The following is a 17914-nucleotide window of genomic DNA, read 5'->3' as shown; positions in this document are numbered from 1 at the left end:
AAACAAAAGTGAAGATGATAATGATGTTTTGGTGCATTTCTTTCACCCTTCTGGACTAACTGCCCTTCAACTTTCCAAAAATGAAACTGTTTGGGTGCCTGCAAAGCAGGTAGTACGAAAAGTGACTCCATTGTAACGCACAACGTATGTCCCCATATGTGATAATCAAATAAGCTGTTTTGTTACTTCCAAAGGCTGAAACTTTGATGATCATCTGGTAGAACACACAACATAACTGAAAAACTATGCAATGAAATATTGTTTATTCAACTCTCTAATGAAAATCGCAGCTGGCAAGAAGTTTTAAATATAAATACATAAACATTATTGTGTATAAATTGTACGCAAGTGTACTTCAGTAAAATGTATCGGTAAGTTACGTTTAAGAATTAGAACTCTCACCTATTGTTAGCATTGCCCATTGTTATTTAAAAGTAGAAATAGCTTATCATTTATTGTCTATAATGATTTAAACATCATTCGACCAATGTCAATTGCAATAATTTCAAGCACTAGTTTGCTATCTTAGCACTGCACGAGCGTGTAGAAGGGTAGCGTTTTTACTGAAATTCACCGCTCTTATTAGTCTAAATGTAGTTCAGTCTCAGTCATAATTTTTTGTGAGATATTCCTATTTGTATAAAAACATTCTTTAATTTTTCAGTTGCTTTTATTCAGTCCCTTTTCAGATATTGACCTAGCTGAGAAAATTGAAGTTAAAAGGGTTTCGGCCATTTCGGAATAGCTCTAGAAAAAAAAAAGTACATTCTCAGGATTAAAACTTACATTGCAGGTAGTTATATAAGTATTCAACACAGAAATAACATATCATTAGTAAGTCTCCTTTCCTTCATAAAACTAATGGTCCTCAAATTTAACGATTGATACATTTTTCCGAGTTTTTACAGTACAGAGTTTGACTGACTCTCTTAAATGATAGAAAAATTAAAATAACGTACGCCTGAAGTTCATTTCATGCTGCACACACTGGTTCTTGAATTATTCTGATATCTTTAAAAATAGCTTGGCAATTAAACTTTCCGGAAACCAGTTTTGTTATTAAAATTTGCCCAACTGCCATTTTAAAAATGACTGCCAGAAAAAAACTATGGCATATATATATATATATATATATATATATATATATATATATATATATATATATATATATATCGGGTGTTGCAAAATAAGTGTTACAACTCTTAGGAGGTGACTCCTGCCACTGAGACAAGAAAAAAAGTTCTCTTGAACTTTCGGCTATCGGACATAGTTTCGGACCTACAACGTGCCGAAAGCGTGGGAAAATGACCTTCGGACGCCAATAGTTCGGAAACTATCCAACGTAAAGAGGGCGGGTAAAAAATTCACTGAAGAAGTCATACCTGCTGTATTGAATTTGGCATGTTTCACAATGCTACCATGTACGCGCAAGGGATTCCCCAAAGGAACGTAGGTAGTCCCTGATAATCTGCCAAATGAAAATTGGTCTAAATGGATATGAATTGATAGGGCTTCTAGCAGGTAACAATAATTCGTTTGTATTAAGTCGATATCTAGAACAAATACAAAATGGCGGACACCTTCATGCCCGTTGTGTGTGGTTGCATAATCGCCAGGCACGGATGCTGGCCAACAGTGACGTTCTGAGTATTAAGTGTAGCGAATTTGTACTCAAATGATCTAGAAAGACATCTAGAGTGTCGGTAGAGCACAACACATGAAGCACGGTGATTCACATGTGTGGAAACACGTAATGAAAAATGCCCAGGAAAAATGCACTCATACTCAGTAAACGTGATTTCAAAGCATCGGAAATATAAAGAATAGCATCAAGAACATGAAAGCCATTGCCAATTCATCAATAATATTGCATGAATCGGATGCAATATGATGTGCGCAGTTGCATACGAATAAGGATGCAACAACTGAGGCCAAGTTGAAATTCTGCAAGGGGACTCACAAAGGAACTAGGTAAACTAAATGAATGTCACTAGTGGGATCGCATGATTAATATTGAAATGTGGCCAATGTGTGAATTGATATCGACATGTAGCTAATGGACAAATGTCAAAATGTTCCACTACTGCTGGGACACCGTCTCACATGCGAAAACTAGGAAAATAACGTTGTACATTCTGCTATTACATTTGGTCCACTTTTTGGTAGAACGTAACTAGAACACGATTGTATCAATGTCCCTCTTTGTTTGGGACATTGTCCCACAGTTGACACATGAAGAGAAATCTCTTAATCCATGGTTCAAATTCTGATAGAGCGTGAAAATAACAAACTTGTCCCATGTCTCACGTACTCGAAATATAGGAAAATACCTTTAGAAATTCCATTTCTTAGACAAAGTGAACATGCCAAGACAAAGACGAAAATGAACCAATTTGGCACATGTAACACTACAGCTGGAACACCATACATAAGGAAAATAAAACGACATGAGAAATAGGAAGAAACGTCTTAAAGCTGTGATTGTTTACAACTCTGCACTAGGAGTAACAAAATGAAACACACAAGCATGTCGGGAGGCTGTACAAGAGCGCTTGCCAAACAAAGTGGATGCTCCTCAAACAAATGAATATAGAAAAAGTGAGGCTCCCTCGAGCATCAGGGCTCGAGCGCTCGCGTGGTCGTAGTTTCCAATACTACTGGAAGCCCACGGCCTCAGATTCAAGACCCGAGTAGTTATTTTCATATTTTTCGCACGTGGGACGGTGTCCCAGTAGTAGTGGGACATGCTGGTATTTGTCCATAGCTACATGTCGATATCAATACACACATTGGCCACATTTCAATACCGATCATCCGATCCCACTAGTGAAATTCATTTAGTTTACCCAGTTTCTTTGTGAGTCCCCTTGTACAATTTCAACTTGGCCTCAGTTGTTGCATCCTTATTCGTATGCAACTGTGCACATCATATTGCATCCGATTCATGCAATATTATTGGTGAATTGGCAATGGCTTTCATGTTCTTGACGCTAATCCTTACATTTCCGATGCTTTGAACTCACGTTTACTAAGTATGAGTGCATTTCTGGTCATTTTTCCTTACGTGTTTCCACACATGTGAATCACCGTGCTTCATGTATTGTGCTCTACCGACACTCTAGATGTCTTTCTAGAGCATTTGAGTACAAATTCGCTACACTTAATACTCAGAACGTCACTGTTGGCCAGCATCCGTACTGGCGATTATGCAACCACACACAACGGGCATGAAGGTGTCCGCCATTTTGTATTTGTTCTAGATATCGACTTAATACAAACGAATTATTGTTACCTGCTGGAAGCCCTATCAATTCATATCCATTTAGACCAATTTTCATTTGGCAGATTACCCGGGACTACCTACGTTCCTTTGGAAAATCCCTTGCGCGTGCATGGTAGCATTGTGAAACATGCAAAATTCAATACAGCAGGTATGACTTCTTCAGTGAATTTTTTACCCGCCCTCTTTACGTTGGATAGTTTCCGAACTATTGGCGTCCGAAGGTCATTTTCCCACGCTTTCGGCACGTTGTAGATCTGAAACTATGTCCGATAGCCGAAAGTTCAAGAGAACTTTTTTTCTTGTCTCAGTGGCAGGAGTCACCTCCCAAGAGTTGTAACACTTATTTTGCAACACCCGATATATATATATATATATATATATATATATATATATATATATATATATATATATATATACAAACAGTATTTTGTGACTATCTACCTATAGGGAACTAGATAAAAAAATAAAAAAAAATCAGGAAAATAAAAAAATGTTGGCAACATTGCCTGGGTGATTTGAAATGGATTGACCCACTAAAGAGATAAAATTTACAGAACAAAGCGTCCCAGAACTTTCTAAACACTAAGAAACGCAGCAGAAGAGTTTTCTTAGATCATACATACAGCTGAGAAATTAATTTAGAATTGTATAATTACAACGTGTTTATGACGAATTTCTCATTATTGTAAATAACATTACCAAATTTCCGACCATTCTATTTCATAGTTTTTTTTTTTTTTTTTTTTTTAAGTTGTAGGACGTAGTGTTTCAAAAATTTGACTTATCGAGTTATTTTGAAAACAATTGGTACAATGCCCAATTTTACCGGAATACAGTGAAACCTCTCTTAACGGACAGATTTTTTTTTTTTTTGTCCCGGCAAAAATATATGTTCTCTTACGGAACATAACCCTTCCTTTCACGGACACTCTCAGATACGGACGTGGACAGTCTTCCCCCTCCCCCCCCCCTGTTTATGCTTATGTTCTTAAATGTTCGCCATTTACTTAACTGGTAATGGACTGTCTTCTAACAATGGAAACTTCCAATACTTGTTTATAGTTTTTATTGTACCTTACTAATCGCTGGTTTTCAACTAACACTTAAAATAAACCACAAAGTACATATAATAACTGCACTGTGTTCTTTGCACTTAAATAACAAACTTAACTTCAAAATTATGGAAGAAATGTTCGTGCCTCGTGCCTTATGCACTGTCTCTCTTCAACACTTTCCATCTTGAATAACAAATGAAATCTAAATTTCGTAAAAACAGTGTTTCCAGCTCTTAAAACAATATTACTACATAAGACTTAACACCCCCCCAAACGTTAAAAATTTGGGTTCGTTCAGCATCTAGCACCATGCTCTGATGAGCTATTTGAAATATTTAGAAATTTTGGGATCGTAACAAAGGCTTAAGCCTTGCAGCATCTCCGCCATGCGCCGGTGCTGTGCTATCAGTTGTAGCTCAGAACACTTATTAAATGAACGCAACAAATTGGGGATGAAACTGATGCACAACACGGTACTTAACTAAGAAACTGTGGTTGAATTAAATAGAATTCAAATATTTCTAATTTTGAAAAATGACTAGTTGTGGGAAATAGGTGAGAGAGAGAAAGGATATAATTAAGAAATAAAGGAAGAGCAGTAGCCTGACATTCCGTTATGACTGGTGTCGTCCTGGTCATTTGAATGATGAAGGGTTTGCCCTGGAGGAACCTGGAATCAGCCAACAACTGGAACTCAATCCTGCTGGACTGCTAGGGGCGTCGAATTCTCTCTGTGATACGTCTGTGCTATTCTTCTTCTTCACCTTCATGCCACAACTCTGCTGACAAACTCAAAACATGTCTGCGGCGATGAACTGGCAGAATGGTAGTCTTTGGGCATGGAGTCGGTCGTCCTCCAATTGTGGGATCTGTTTGCTTCCGATGATCCTGCACCTTCCTCAACTTCGTGGCGAATACCCCTTGTTGGTGTGTCCTCCTTGGTTTTGTGTGGCTGAAGAATGATGACTTTGGAGTTCAAAGAATCGGAAAGTATCAGGCTATGCTTGAAGGTATGCGGAAAGGCAATGAGGAAACTAGTCGTATTTATTAACAAATATGTGTTTACAAAAGCTGTCTGAGAATGTATAATCTTAATAGAAGTTTTCTTCCGATGAATTTTAAAGAAAGTTCCTGATTCTATAAAACATAGTCGCAATTTAATAAATAATTGAATTTGGCGAGTAATTTAAAGGTTTGCACAGTCATCTCATAGTCACTCTGATTACACTGATACTTCACACAATAACCTCTTCATAACGAACAGGAATTATTCTCGGTTCTGCGATATATTACAGTACACAGAAAAGTCTTTTCCCCCCAAGTGTAAGACCTGGTGAACCAACAAACAAAACAGCTTCAAGCAGAACTTTAAATTCCTATTATTTTCTGACACAATAAACTGTTTTCTGGTGGAAATCCTAGAAAACCTTCAACAAGCAATAACACTAATGCAGGGTTAGTCGAATGGTCAAAAATTCTATGCGAAAGATCTTCCCTTCCCTAACAAATTTAGTCCCTTTTCTTCCGGGCTTTGCATCTTCATAGATAATTTCATTCACAACAACAAAACAAACATTGTTTGTTTTACAATATTTTCAACGAGCAATGCTTTCTCTCTTACTTTTTTGGAAAGCAAAATTTTTCTTTTACTTATGATACTGGAACAAGTCTGAGTTGGAGTTTTCCCGGCTTCCTTTTTTACTTTCTCTAAGAGGACATTCTTTGTGATTGGGGCTGGGTCAAAACATACGCACTCCCAATAACTTGTCTTTTCATCCATTCCGCCAACGAAGATACCGCGCCAGTATATATATATATATATATATATTTCTTCCGAAACCGTACTGAAGATTCTAAGGAGACTTGCTAATGAGTTTTATTACCCTTGTAGAGGAAAAAGCATGCCTTTTTTGCTAAACGAACGAGTTTAGCCGGATAGTTGGTTCCTAACGCATCTTTTGAGAAGGTTCTGAAAATTTGAAATAAATGGAAAACGCTTTCCCCTCCCATATATCTTTTGCAGTATACGAATATTTTAATACATCCCCCAGCAATAATGTTATTTAACAAAAATGAATTTCTCCCTCTTCCCTCACAGTAATTCAAATACGTTCTAAATAGGGTGTTTTCATATTGAATTTTACGTATTTACGTTCATACACAATGTACTTACTGTATATTACTGCAAACAATTACCGTTATGAGAAATTAAATTTCTGTAACCTCTCTGTAACGGACAAAAATTCATGTTCCATTGGTGTCTGTTATTCAGAGGTTTCACTGTAATTCTTAATGTGAAATTCGAATTACGTGTATCAAGAAAAGTACGCATGATAAAGCTCTTAAAAAAGGTGTTCAAGGTTCACAAGGCCCATTTTTAAAGCACGGTGTCCGGTAAAAAAGGGACAATATTTTGGAAAATGAAAAGATGGATGATGACAAGTAAAAAGAAAGAAAGAACAAAGGCTCTCTGAGTAATAGATCATATTGCCTTCGTTTTCGAGATATCGATTAAACGAACATCGTAATGCATACACGCAATTCGAAACTCCTACACCTTCGAAAGTAATAAAGACAACTCACTAATTCAAAAATTGGTAGGTAATGAGTGAATCGGTTGGTTAGATTTTAGTTTAGCGTCTCTTTCAGCAGCGAGGCTATATGAGACAGAAACTACAGCTTAACGTCAGTTCCGAACCAGGGACCTCTTCTCGGAAAGGAGAAAATCTTAAGACACAATGGTGTATACCACATACTCGCATGGTCTAGGATCGAAAAAGGGACCTCTTGTATAGGAGATAAGCGCTACAACTTATCTATAGTCAATGCAGTCTACAGTCATTTACTGTTTGACTCAAAAATTGTGTTAAAGTGAAATTGTAGGCCACATGTAGAGTACATTTGGAAATTTGAGTTCCACTGAGCATTTCACTTCAAGAGTCTTTCAAAAAACAAGCAACTTTAAGATTTGCAATCTCTAGTTTGCTCAACATTAAACACACAAAAAACATTCTGATATGAAATGATTAAAAAAAAAAAAAAAAAAACTCCGACCTGCTGACGATAGGAGGCGAAAACTGATGAAACTTTTCGTAAAAATTAAGGACACGATGCGATAAGTGGTAAGCTCAAGTGATTATTATTATTATGAATACACAATTGAAGTTATTTGTTGGCTGTTCAACAGAAGTAGTGAGAATGTCAAATATCTAATTTTGACATAATTTAGCTAGATAAGAATGTCTACTTTATCAGCACTTAGCAATAATATATTATTACCGAATTATAACTTATCTTTCTGTTCTAAACAGGGCATGGTAGTTTAGTGGTAGAGCTCTCACTTCTGGTGCTAAGAGTCCCTGGTTCGATACAAGCCAAGTGAGTTTGTGGTGAACAACATAATGTCCGTGGGTTATCTCTGGGTTCTCTTTTTGCTTCCACATTTTCATTCTGCCAATTATTTCATTATTATTCACTTTCATAAATCATCCATCTCCTTTCCTCTAGACGGCATAAACGTGGGACGTAGAAACAAAAATTTCGTTTTCATTTAATTTTTCTTAGTTCTAAAAATTCAGATTTTAAGGATGATTCACCCAATGTCTTGCCAAGAACAGTGAAAATTTAACGCCCACGATTGCGCTCCAAGGCTTAGAGGCTGTGATGATAATGAACGAAATGGTGAAATGAATGAAGTAGGAGGAAACAGAGAAACTACGAGACATTACGCTCCAGGTGAGAACTCTACCACGGAGCCACTTCGACTAGATCACAAGTGAAAGATTGTAAACGCCCATTAATTTTTAGATTAAAATGATTGCTAATATACGTTAAAAATAAAGCTGGCTTGTGGAAAGCCATGCTTTACATGTTCCAAAATTACATTGGGAGTTTTCAATTTGAACAGTCTCTTTTCTGTTGTATTAGCAGCTACTAAACAAGGATAACGCTGAACCTCGTATTTCACATTTCTCAAGCTTGCATAGAAGAATTTTATACGCTATGATGAGTAAGTGCTTTAGCTACGCCTAAAAATTCTGTAACTTACAGCCAGAACTTCGTCTTCATCCAATACTTCTTCGGAGTCAACAGCAACCGAATCATTCTCCAGATTCAAATTTCCTCCTGGAAAAAAGCAACAACAAAAGCGAAATATCAGATATTATTTGAATTTACAAAAACAAACAAATAAACAAACACAGTGTATGAAAACGTAACAATTCACCTAAGTTTTAACATGTGAACTTTGACTGCTTCCTATGGTGGAAAGTCTAATTTCTTCTGCTGATGTGCTCTCGAACATTGAAATTAATATAAAGTAAAACTTCGAATTTCAGAGCGGGAATTCAGTCAGGATCTTTTAGATCAAATTGACGAAGATTCTCGAACATTACTGTTCGCACAATCATTATAGTGTGACAGTTCAAATTACAAAAATGACACTCGAAATTTCCTCACGACCTTTCGTAAACTCCTTCACCTTTTGATTAAATCATTGTAACTTAATTAAATAGAAACGACATAGAAAAAGAACTAAAGAACACAGATACCCAAAGTACGAATTCCTCATACGAATGGTAATATGAATTTTTGAAACATTGGACATAAAACGGCTAGAGCAGAAATTCATATTCCCATTGAAGTCATTTACGAAGGTTTCATGAGGGCTGATCAATAAAGAATAATCATAAATGAATAAAACATAATTACCTGCACTAATACTACAAATGTTAATAGTTATATATATATATATATACAGATGGTGATCAGAAAAATGGAAACACCTGAACGATATTGCAACTTACCAGATTAATATGGTGTCGGGCCACCTTTCGCCTTCAGAATAGCCTTGATGCGACGTGGGATAGAGGCATAGAGGTCGTGAATGGTAGCAAGTGGAATTTTACACAATTCCTTGTGCAGGGCATCGGCCAGTTCTGTGAGAGAGGATGGAGGTGGAAATCGTCGCCGGAGTCGTGTTTCCAAGACGGACCACAGATGTTCAATTATGTTGAGATCTGGGAATTGGGCGGGCCAGGGGAGGTGTTGAACTTCATCCCGATGTTCCTCAAACCACGCTGCAACAACACCAGCTGTGTGAATGGGTGCATTATCATCCTGGAAGATGGCGTCATTGTCCAGGAACAACATCCGGACCATAGGATGCAAGTGGTCTCCTAAAATTGCGACATAATCGTTGGCAGTGATTCGTCCGCTAAGTGTGACCACAGGACCCAATGAAAACTATGATATGGCGGCCCACAGCATCACCGAGCCGCCGCCATGTTTCACAGTTGGGCGGAGACACTGCAGATCATAAGCTTCTTTGGGCGTTCCCCACACATAAACACGGCCCGTGGTTGGGAATAAGGTGAAGGATGACTCATCCGACCATATCACACGTTTCCAGTCCTCAACGGTCCAAGTTGCATGATCGCGGCACCGTTTGCGGCGTGCGAAAGCGTTATGGTCCCTGATGAGCGGTTTGGCCCGTGTAACACGACCCCGTAAGTTCATGTCATGTAATTCGCGGCGGACTGTGATTGTCAAAACAGGGTGGAGGAGGTGCTGATTGAGTTTCTCCGTCACTTGCTCCGCAGTGGCACGACGGTTCTGCGTGACAATGCGCTTTAATACCCGGCGTGACCTGTCACTCATGATTTTCTTCCGCCCACTGTTCCGCTTCCCCGATGTGTTTTTCCCGTGTGTTGTGTAGGCCGTCATCACCTTCGACACTGTCCCACGTGACACACCTAACACAGTAGCCACTGCCGTCACACTCACTCCACATAACCGCGCACCAACAATTTGCCCTCTTTGAAAATCTGAGAGGTCTCCCATTTTACACTACCTCCGTCTGCTGCAGCCACTGGACACTGCTGTTCCACTGCACCTGACGTAGTATGGAGACCGACCTAACACACCACCACCAGCGGTCCGGTGCTGCGGGCGCCACGACACCACTGCCAACCCATACATCTGACGTGTTGCTAACTACAGGTGTTTCCATTTTTCTGATCACCATCTATATATATATATATATATACAAAATAGTCCCCATTTACTTGCTCCAACGTTTTTGCCAGTTACCATGGACATGCTGGAAGCCATTTTTGGATAGATCCTTCAATATCGTCTCCAGAGCTTTCACAACTGCCCCTGAAGATGCGAAACGCCGTTCCCGGAGGCGTTTCTTCAAAGTTGGAAAAAGAAAGGGATAACAAGGGTCTAAATCAGGTCTATATGAAGGATGGGATGATACACACGGTACGTTGATCTTTGCAAGATAATCAATATCAACATACCTGACGTTATCAAGGTGAAGCATCTATTCTGTTTCTTTCATGGTCGTTTCCGATGAATATGACCTTGGAGGGTTTGCAATACACCCTTATAATACACTTTCGTGGCGGTTGTATGTGGTGGGACAACATAATGGTACACCATGTCCCGAATATCGAAAAATGAGATGACCATAACTGTGTCAGCAGAAGCAACCACTCTCGCTTTCTTGGGTGTTAGTAATGAAGGAGACTTCCACACAGAACTCTGCTGCTTGAACTCAGGGTCATAATGATGAAGGCAACTTCCATTGGCAGTGAAGATTTTCGACAGAAACATGGGATCTTTTTACAGTTTTGATTTCCACTGCGAACAAATCTCCACACTCATCGGGAGTGTGGATCGGGAATGAGCAATCATAATCTTGATTCGACTATCTTCTCTCACTATCATAGCAGCGGTGCTGATGTTCGCTTCCGTCAGAGCAGTTACTGGAACGCTGTGTCCGCTTTCCTTTGAAGTGATTGTCTCTCATCTTTGAACGATCATCGCGCTGTGCTATAGGGAAGAACAGACTCCTCATACGCCTCCTGTAACATCGCATATAATTCAGCTGCTGTTTTCTTCCAGCGAAAACACAATTTCAATGCACTGTATTGTTCTTTGCGTGTCACTTCCATGTTGCCTTATGCGAAACTGAAACTATGTGTACTTGAATGGCTGACAAAGTCACATTCCTGACGTCATGGCTTTCCAACTTGCTTGATCTATTCGTCACTTCTCTCACTACACAGACGTATTTTGTTTTCTGTGCCTTCCTGTTGTATTCACCTCATAAACACTGATGATCAGTCTCTATTGATCAGCCTATGTAGTTATAGAAACCTAGACAATGCATTTATAGTTTAAGTTCAGTTTGGAAAAACATAATTTGAATATTTCTTTATAACTTTTTACTTGCCTTTTTAGTGCGTATTATTTATTCTATCTTCAATATTTCTAATTCTATGCTCCTGATATCTTCGACTGGGCTAATTACTTTTAGGAAGAATACTCGAACGGCTTTTATGGATCTCATACCTTAATGTTGTTCTTAGAAACTGCGGTTTTATCCTGAAATTACAATTCAAGAGGTAGATTGAAGAATTCCTGGTTTTGCCCTGAATCGAACTAAGTGTTACCTCATAGTTTCACGGTATAATAAAGAAAAATCCGTAGTTCTAAAGAAAATCAAATAATCTTCCCTATTTTTGTAACTGAGATTGTTGTTTGTGAATTCTTATACTGCAGATTTATTAGATTTCTAAAACTATGCTATGCATAGGTGTCGGAAATCTTATAAAATGGCTTGGTCCGTTCGTCTGTCGATAGGCATCAGAGCAAAAACGGTAGAAGATACCGATATGCTGTTATTTTTAATCGATTCAGCGTTCAAGAATTGGTTCTATCTCCTCCGTTTACTATTAAAACCAAAGTGGTACAAATTAGTCATTTCCGGTTTCAACATTTATTGTCATAGAGCGAAAATTCTAACATAACGTGAAGCGTTTTTTTTTTTTTTTTTTTTTTTTAATCGATTAAGCGTCTCAAAGCAATGTTACCATAACTATCCCAAATACTACCAAAACCGGAAAAAAACGGAAGTGGTCCAAATTTAATATTACTTCCGCTCTCAACAGTGATTTCCACAAAGCTAAAGCGGTAAAAGATATCGAGATGCACTTTTCTGCAATCGATTCACTGTCCCAAGAATATGTTCAATCTTCTTCCTTAAGGGTCTTCACTACAAAGAAATTAAACTACCGCTAATTTTAGAGTTTTTCTGTAATATCTTCAAAACAAATAAAAATATTCGAAAAACAGAAACGTAGTGAACTAGACAATACGATTTTGCATGTGATACCTTTACCACAATTCGCCTATCTGATTTTGGTATGCCGCTATTTACAGAACCCGTAAAAAAATGCTAAATCTATCTACAGTTGCAAATAGAAAACAGATAGATGAGTTGTGATAACGGTATCACATGCAAAATCGTATTGTCTAGTTTACTACGTTTCTGCTTTTCGAATATTTTTATTTGTTTTGAAGATATTACAGTAAAACTCAGTAGTTTAATTTCGCTGTAGTGAAGACCCTTAACCCTTTATTCAAACTGAAGTGGTTCAAATTAGCCATTTCTGGTTTTAATGCTTTTCGTCATAGAACAAAAATGGTAATAGTAGAGGCAAACAGTTTCCTGCGTTCGATTCAGTGTCTCAAGAAAACATACCATCACAACCCGCAACACTTCCAGACGTGGAAATGATTGAAACTTATTACTACTCTGATTTCCATAGAGTAAAAACGGTAAAAGATATCGAGATACGGTTTTCTGCAATTGATTCAGTTTCCCAAGAATGGGTTTCGCCTTCTTTATTAACCCTCTATTTAAACTGGAACTGACTGAAATTAGCCATTTTCAGTTTCAATATTTATCGTCTTAGAACTAAAATACTAACTGATTGCGATAAACGGTTACTGCAATCGATTGAGGGCGTTAAGAGAAGATGTCGTCACAATCCGCAACACTCCACGAAAACCGGAGGTAGTTCCATCTTCTCTGTTAGCCATCTATTCAATCAATAATTGGTTCCAATTAATGATTTTCGATATATATATATATATATATATATATATATATATATATATATATATATATATATATATATATATATATATATATATATATATACAGGGTGTTAATGAACTATACCGACAAACTTTTAAGAGGTGATTCCTCACATCAAAATAAGATAAAAAGTGCATATGGACCTATGGTGAAAAGTGCATAGTTTCAGAGCTATAAGTTAGGTACCTGTAAGTTAGGTACCACCCCGGCATTTGTCTGGTGTGAATGAGGAAAACCTCATTCAACGTGGCTGGCCTGAAAAAGCGTTCACACTTTTTCGACCAAGTGCCCCCACCGGGAATCGAACCCGGGACCGCTCGCACCGAAGGCAACGTGCGTTAGCAACTACGCAACGCAATGCCACTTTTGGCCTGTAGAATAGTGTTCTGTGGTCCGTGGGCGCCATTTGTAGAACACTCAATATGTATATATAAAGAAGTATGGTATAGCAAATCATGGCGACATGGATTGAGCGTCCGAAGAAGAGGTTCTATCTTTGATCTTATTAATCTATTCCAACCAGTAGTTATGGATTTACTACTTAAAGTTTAAGTATTGAATTTCCATGGTTTGGAAGTTCTACCATAGTTTTATACGCTGTGAAAGGAAATTCACTTGTTTCTTTATTATATCTAGAAATGATGAACCAAAATTCAGTTCGATTCAGGACGTAACTAAGAAATCTTTTTACACCTTTCAGTCTACCGCTTAAATTCTAGTTTCCGGATACGAGGGTCATCCAAAATGTAAAGAATAATTGGGTATATCTCAACAAAAACAAAAGATACCAAAGCAAAGTTTCATTTACAACAACACTAAACTTAACACTACTTTACCACATAACAGCCATTGTTATTAGGTCACTCATCACAACGAGACATATGCTTCTTAGTATCGATGCTACACCAGGTTTATCTTCGATAGTTCCAGTATCATGCTAGAAAAAATTCCAGTAAGCTAGTGGGAAAAAAAACATACAATTGTATCATGTGATATCTAAAACCCTGTAAAGTATGTTGAAGAAGCCAAGTCTTCTTCAATATTTTAATAGACAGAATGCACAGAAACTAATGAGTTAAAATAAAATAAGCGTAAATGTTTTATGGATGTTATTTCTCCCAGAATGCCTGTCGTAATGCACATTCATCTTTTTGTATGTTGGCCTCCACTCATTCCTCACAGCAAAGCCTTTCCTTACCTAGTTCATCTTGTTACATATATTTACCGGCAAGTATGCAGTTGCAACGTTAGGAGATCTGCGGGCGGCGTAGTGCACACTCGTTCCTTACCTTCTAGCAGTAACTTCATAGCTTCAGTTACGGGCGACAGGTGAGTATAACATCGGCATTGAAAAGCTTGTGTCTTGTTATAATAAGTGCCTCAATAACAATGGCGACTATGAAAAAAAAAAAAAAAGGTAGCGTTAGGTTTAGTACTGTTGTAAATGAAGTTTTGTTTTGATATCTTTTTTTGTTTTTGTTGATATGTACCCAACCGTCCTTTACTTCCTGGATGACCCTCATAAAACCACAGTCTCTAAGAAAAACATTACGAAATGAGATTCACAATAGCAATTCCAGCTTTCTTTCTACAAATAATTAGCCCAAACGAAGACTTCAGGAATAAATAAAACTCACTAAAATGGTAAATAATTTTATTTATTATATTCTTATATACAAGTGCAAACAATCAAAGATGAAAACTTTAACACTGTATATTCCTAAATGAAGAGAACTAGGTTTGAATCCTCTTCAGACACACTCAACTCGACGATAATAATCAGCGTATTAATTTCGAATGCCATTATAGAAAAGTAATCCTGAGCCACAGGTATCCCCTCTTTAAAGTAACTCTCCATGTGCATTCACGACGTTGAAAAAAAAAAAAAAAAAAAAAAAAAAAATCCCGAAAATCATTCGGGACCATCTATACCCGGGCTAACGTGCTATCCAACAGGTAAAGCGCTATCTTACTTCACCCGTTTCTCCTCTGAACACTGTGCTCCATGTAAGCTGACATCATTTTAAGTATGAAGCTCAAAATTAATATTTTAAATAAAACCTTCTACATTATACGTTCAACGTAATATCTCAGAAATATTTCACAATTGTGTATAATGTATAAATATAAGAACCAAAAAATCAGCCCACCATTTTTAAGAATTCAAGAACTTTTTTTAATAGATAGATTACAACAATGGGTCTTACCTTCACACTGTTCCAACTCAAGATGTTCCAACAGTTCCGATTCATTCGTCGCTGTGTTTTCATCAAGCGGCTCCGTTTTGGATTTCGACGTCATCTTTAGCCCTTTAGAACAGTAGTTGTATATAATTTTTTTAAAGCATACAAATTAAACGACGTTTATACCTATGTTTAAAATGAAACAATATGTAACTATGCTCATTGGTCAAATATTGGGACATTTGTCACGCAAGATTAAACTAGTATGTCACTCTTCTGCAAATAATAACGATACAATTAATATCAATACCGAACTTACAACGAAACTCAAATTTGTTGTTGTGTGCCACAAAACGTTTTTATGTATAAGACCATAAGAAACTTGGCAAAACTTGAGCCTGGGAGAATTATATTGGGATTTCTTTATCTAATCTGCAACGCACATTGGAACGAATGTTATTTTATTCGCATAAAACGAATACAGCCTGTGCAGTTCGTTCAATAATTTGAAGTATCTAAGAGGATGCAGATGGAAGTCTTCGGAGAACAAGGATTTAAAACCCACAGCTGTTCGTCCTTAATTCTTTTCTCCTTAGATCCACCAGATAAACGCTGGAATGGTACCTTAAAAAGATACAGGATCTGGCCGACTGCCCTCACATCAATATATGTTTCGAGTGAAAAATGACCTTTTGACTGAATCTGAAACATGGTTAGTAGTTAAAAATAAATAAATGTGTAGAATACATATTATAACAGATACAAAAAAAAAAAAAAAAAAAAAAAAGTCATCTTTCCAGCTCCCATGTGTATAGAATACGTTAATATGTTTTCTACTCAAAAGACAACTATACTGCTCGAAATAAATTATTATCCCGACTACATATATACACTTCCTGAACAAGAAAACCCAGGCAATAGTATTATACATGCTCATGTCAAAATTAACGGAAATGTACAGAAATGAATGTGTCCGTTTCACACGCAATGCGCTGCAACAACTTGTAGTTGGTATTTAATTATACTCCTAAATTTAATTCCCTTCCAGGAAATAGTTAACAGATAGCTCAAGCAAGTGAAAAGATAAATGCTCCCTCACGTACAGTCTTTCTTCTCCATTGTTTGAACAAGCAACCATGTGTTAGCAGATTTTTTTAAATCTTCCTTTTTCGATAATGATTATTACCAGAGGATAAAATATTGGGTACGAAACTGCAATGCACACAGTGCTCCTACATATTACAGTGCATTAACTGTCAAAGTATCAAGTGGGCCCTTCCTCATTTTCACAAGCAGCTTCTTTACATATCAAAACTACAGCCCGTTAAATGATGGGTTTACTGTATTTTTAACCGTGTTTAGAACATAATTGGATTGATTCGAATTTAATGATCCTTTCAACAGCGAGGCTGTATGAGATGTGGTACTATAGATTAACGTGGGATTCTAGAGATGCCATGTTAATTTTGAAACAAGTAGGGGGATTGAGGTCAAATATTGGATATGAGGAATGCATGTAGAGCTCCACTGAATAGGCGTAATGTGAATCATGGGGGACATTTGGAAAACCGCCATGTTGGAATTAGCACAAGAAGAATTTACGGGAAAGGGGTGTTGTGTTGTGACATATGGCTCTTGACGCACACCATTTATTGAAATCAATAGTAGCCAGTACAGTTTGAGACCTCTGTAACAGGAGGCGTTCCACGCTATGGCAATGTAGCAATACTATCGTAAAGGTGACGTGAATGAGGGACAATCACAAAAGTGAATGAGGCCACTTTCCAGCCAACAAACGTCCTAATCCACCCAATATTCGTTCATATGCTAGTAAAAGTGCAAATGTGACCAAGGACAACCTGAAAGAGTTCATGACTGGCGTTTCCTGGCCTTCTATAGAGCAGAAAAAAACTGCTGCTCGTCGTTGATTCATGGAGAACCAATAAAGATGAAAAGTTGGTGCACAAGCCGGACAATGTTGAACTTACTCGGCTCTTTATCCCTGATGGTTGCACGTCACTCACACAACCGTTGGATGTGTTCTTCTTCCGTCCGTATAAGAATTTCGTGAAATATATAACAGACATCGTTTTCTGTCATCTGACTTCAAAATATGACAACGGGACTTCATTAATTTGCAATCATTCACTCACTTCCAGTTTACAGCACCAAGGTTCCCAGCTGTGATTAGATATGCTTTCAACAAAACTGGATATTTTCAAACAGCACCTGGCGCATTCATGACAACTGTCGATTACTGCTTCAATTTCAATACCGGCGACAACTGAGCCCGATTGTCGATCTTTATCGTTTCTTAAATGTGCCCACTGTTGTTTCCATTTTTGTATCAATCTCACAATCATTCTTAAACAGAGGTCTCAAACTGTACTGACCAATTTTGATTTCAACAGATGGTGTGTGTGTCAAGAGCCATATGCCA

The 17914-nt window shown here is 37.6% G+C and overlaps 1 protein-coding gene across 2 annotated transcripts in view; it reads right to left on the bottom strand.

Annotated features, from left to right (window-relative positions):
- LOC145668883 (SAP domain-containing ribonucleoprotein) overlaps window positions 1-17914 on the bottom strand; it is a 50654-nt gene that overhangs the window by 20414 nt on the left and 12326 nt on the right. Inside the window, exons 3-4 of one of the 2 annotated variants that reach the window (XM_081737143.1) lie at window positions 15499-15600; window positions 8387-8463 (exon numbers count right to left, since the gene is read on the bottom strand). In XM_081737143.1, the coding sequence (XP_081593269.1) occupies window positions 8387-8463; window positions 15499-15600 (179 nt within the window). The remainder of the gene's footprint in view (window positions 1-8386; window positions 8464-15498; window positions 15601-17914) is intronic. The other variant, XM_081737144.1, reaches the window with a different exon arrangement.

This window comes from Thermobia domestica, chromosome 13 (genome assembly GCF_964235325.1).
Source record: "Thermobia domestica chromosome 13, izTheDome1.hap1.1, whole genome shotgun sequence".
In the NCBI taxonomy this organism is placed as follows: domain Eukaryota; kingdom Metazoa; phylum Arthropoda; class Insecta; order Zygentoma; family Lepismatidae; genus Thermobia; species Thermobia domestica.
Note: the sequence above shows the minus strand (reverse complement) of the source record. Positions and strands in the feature narration are given on the sequence as shown.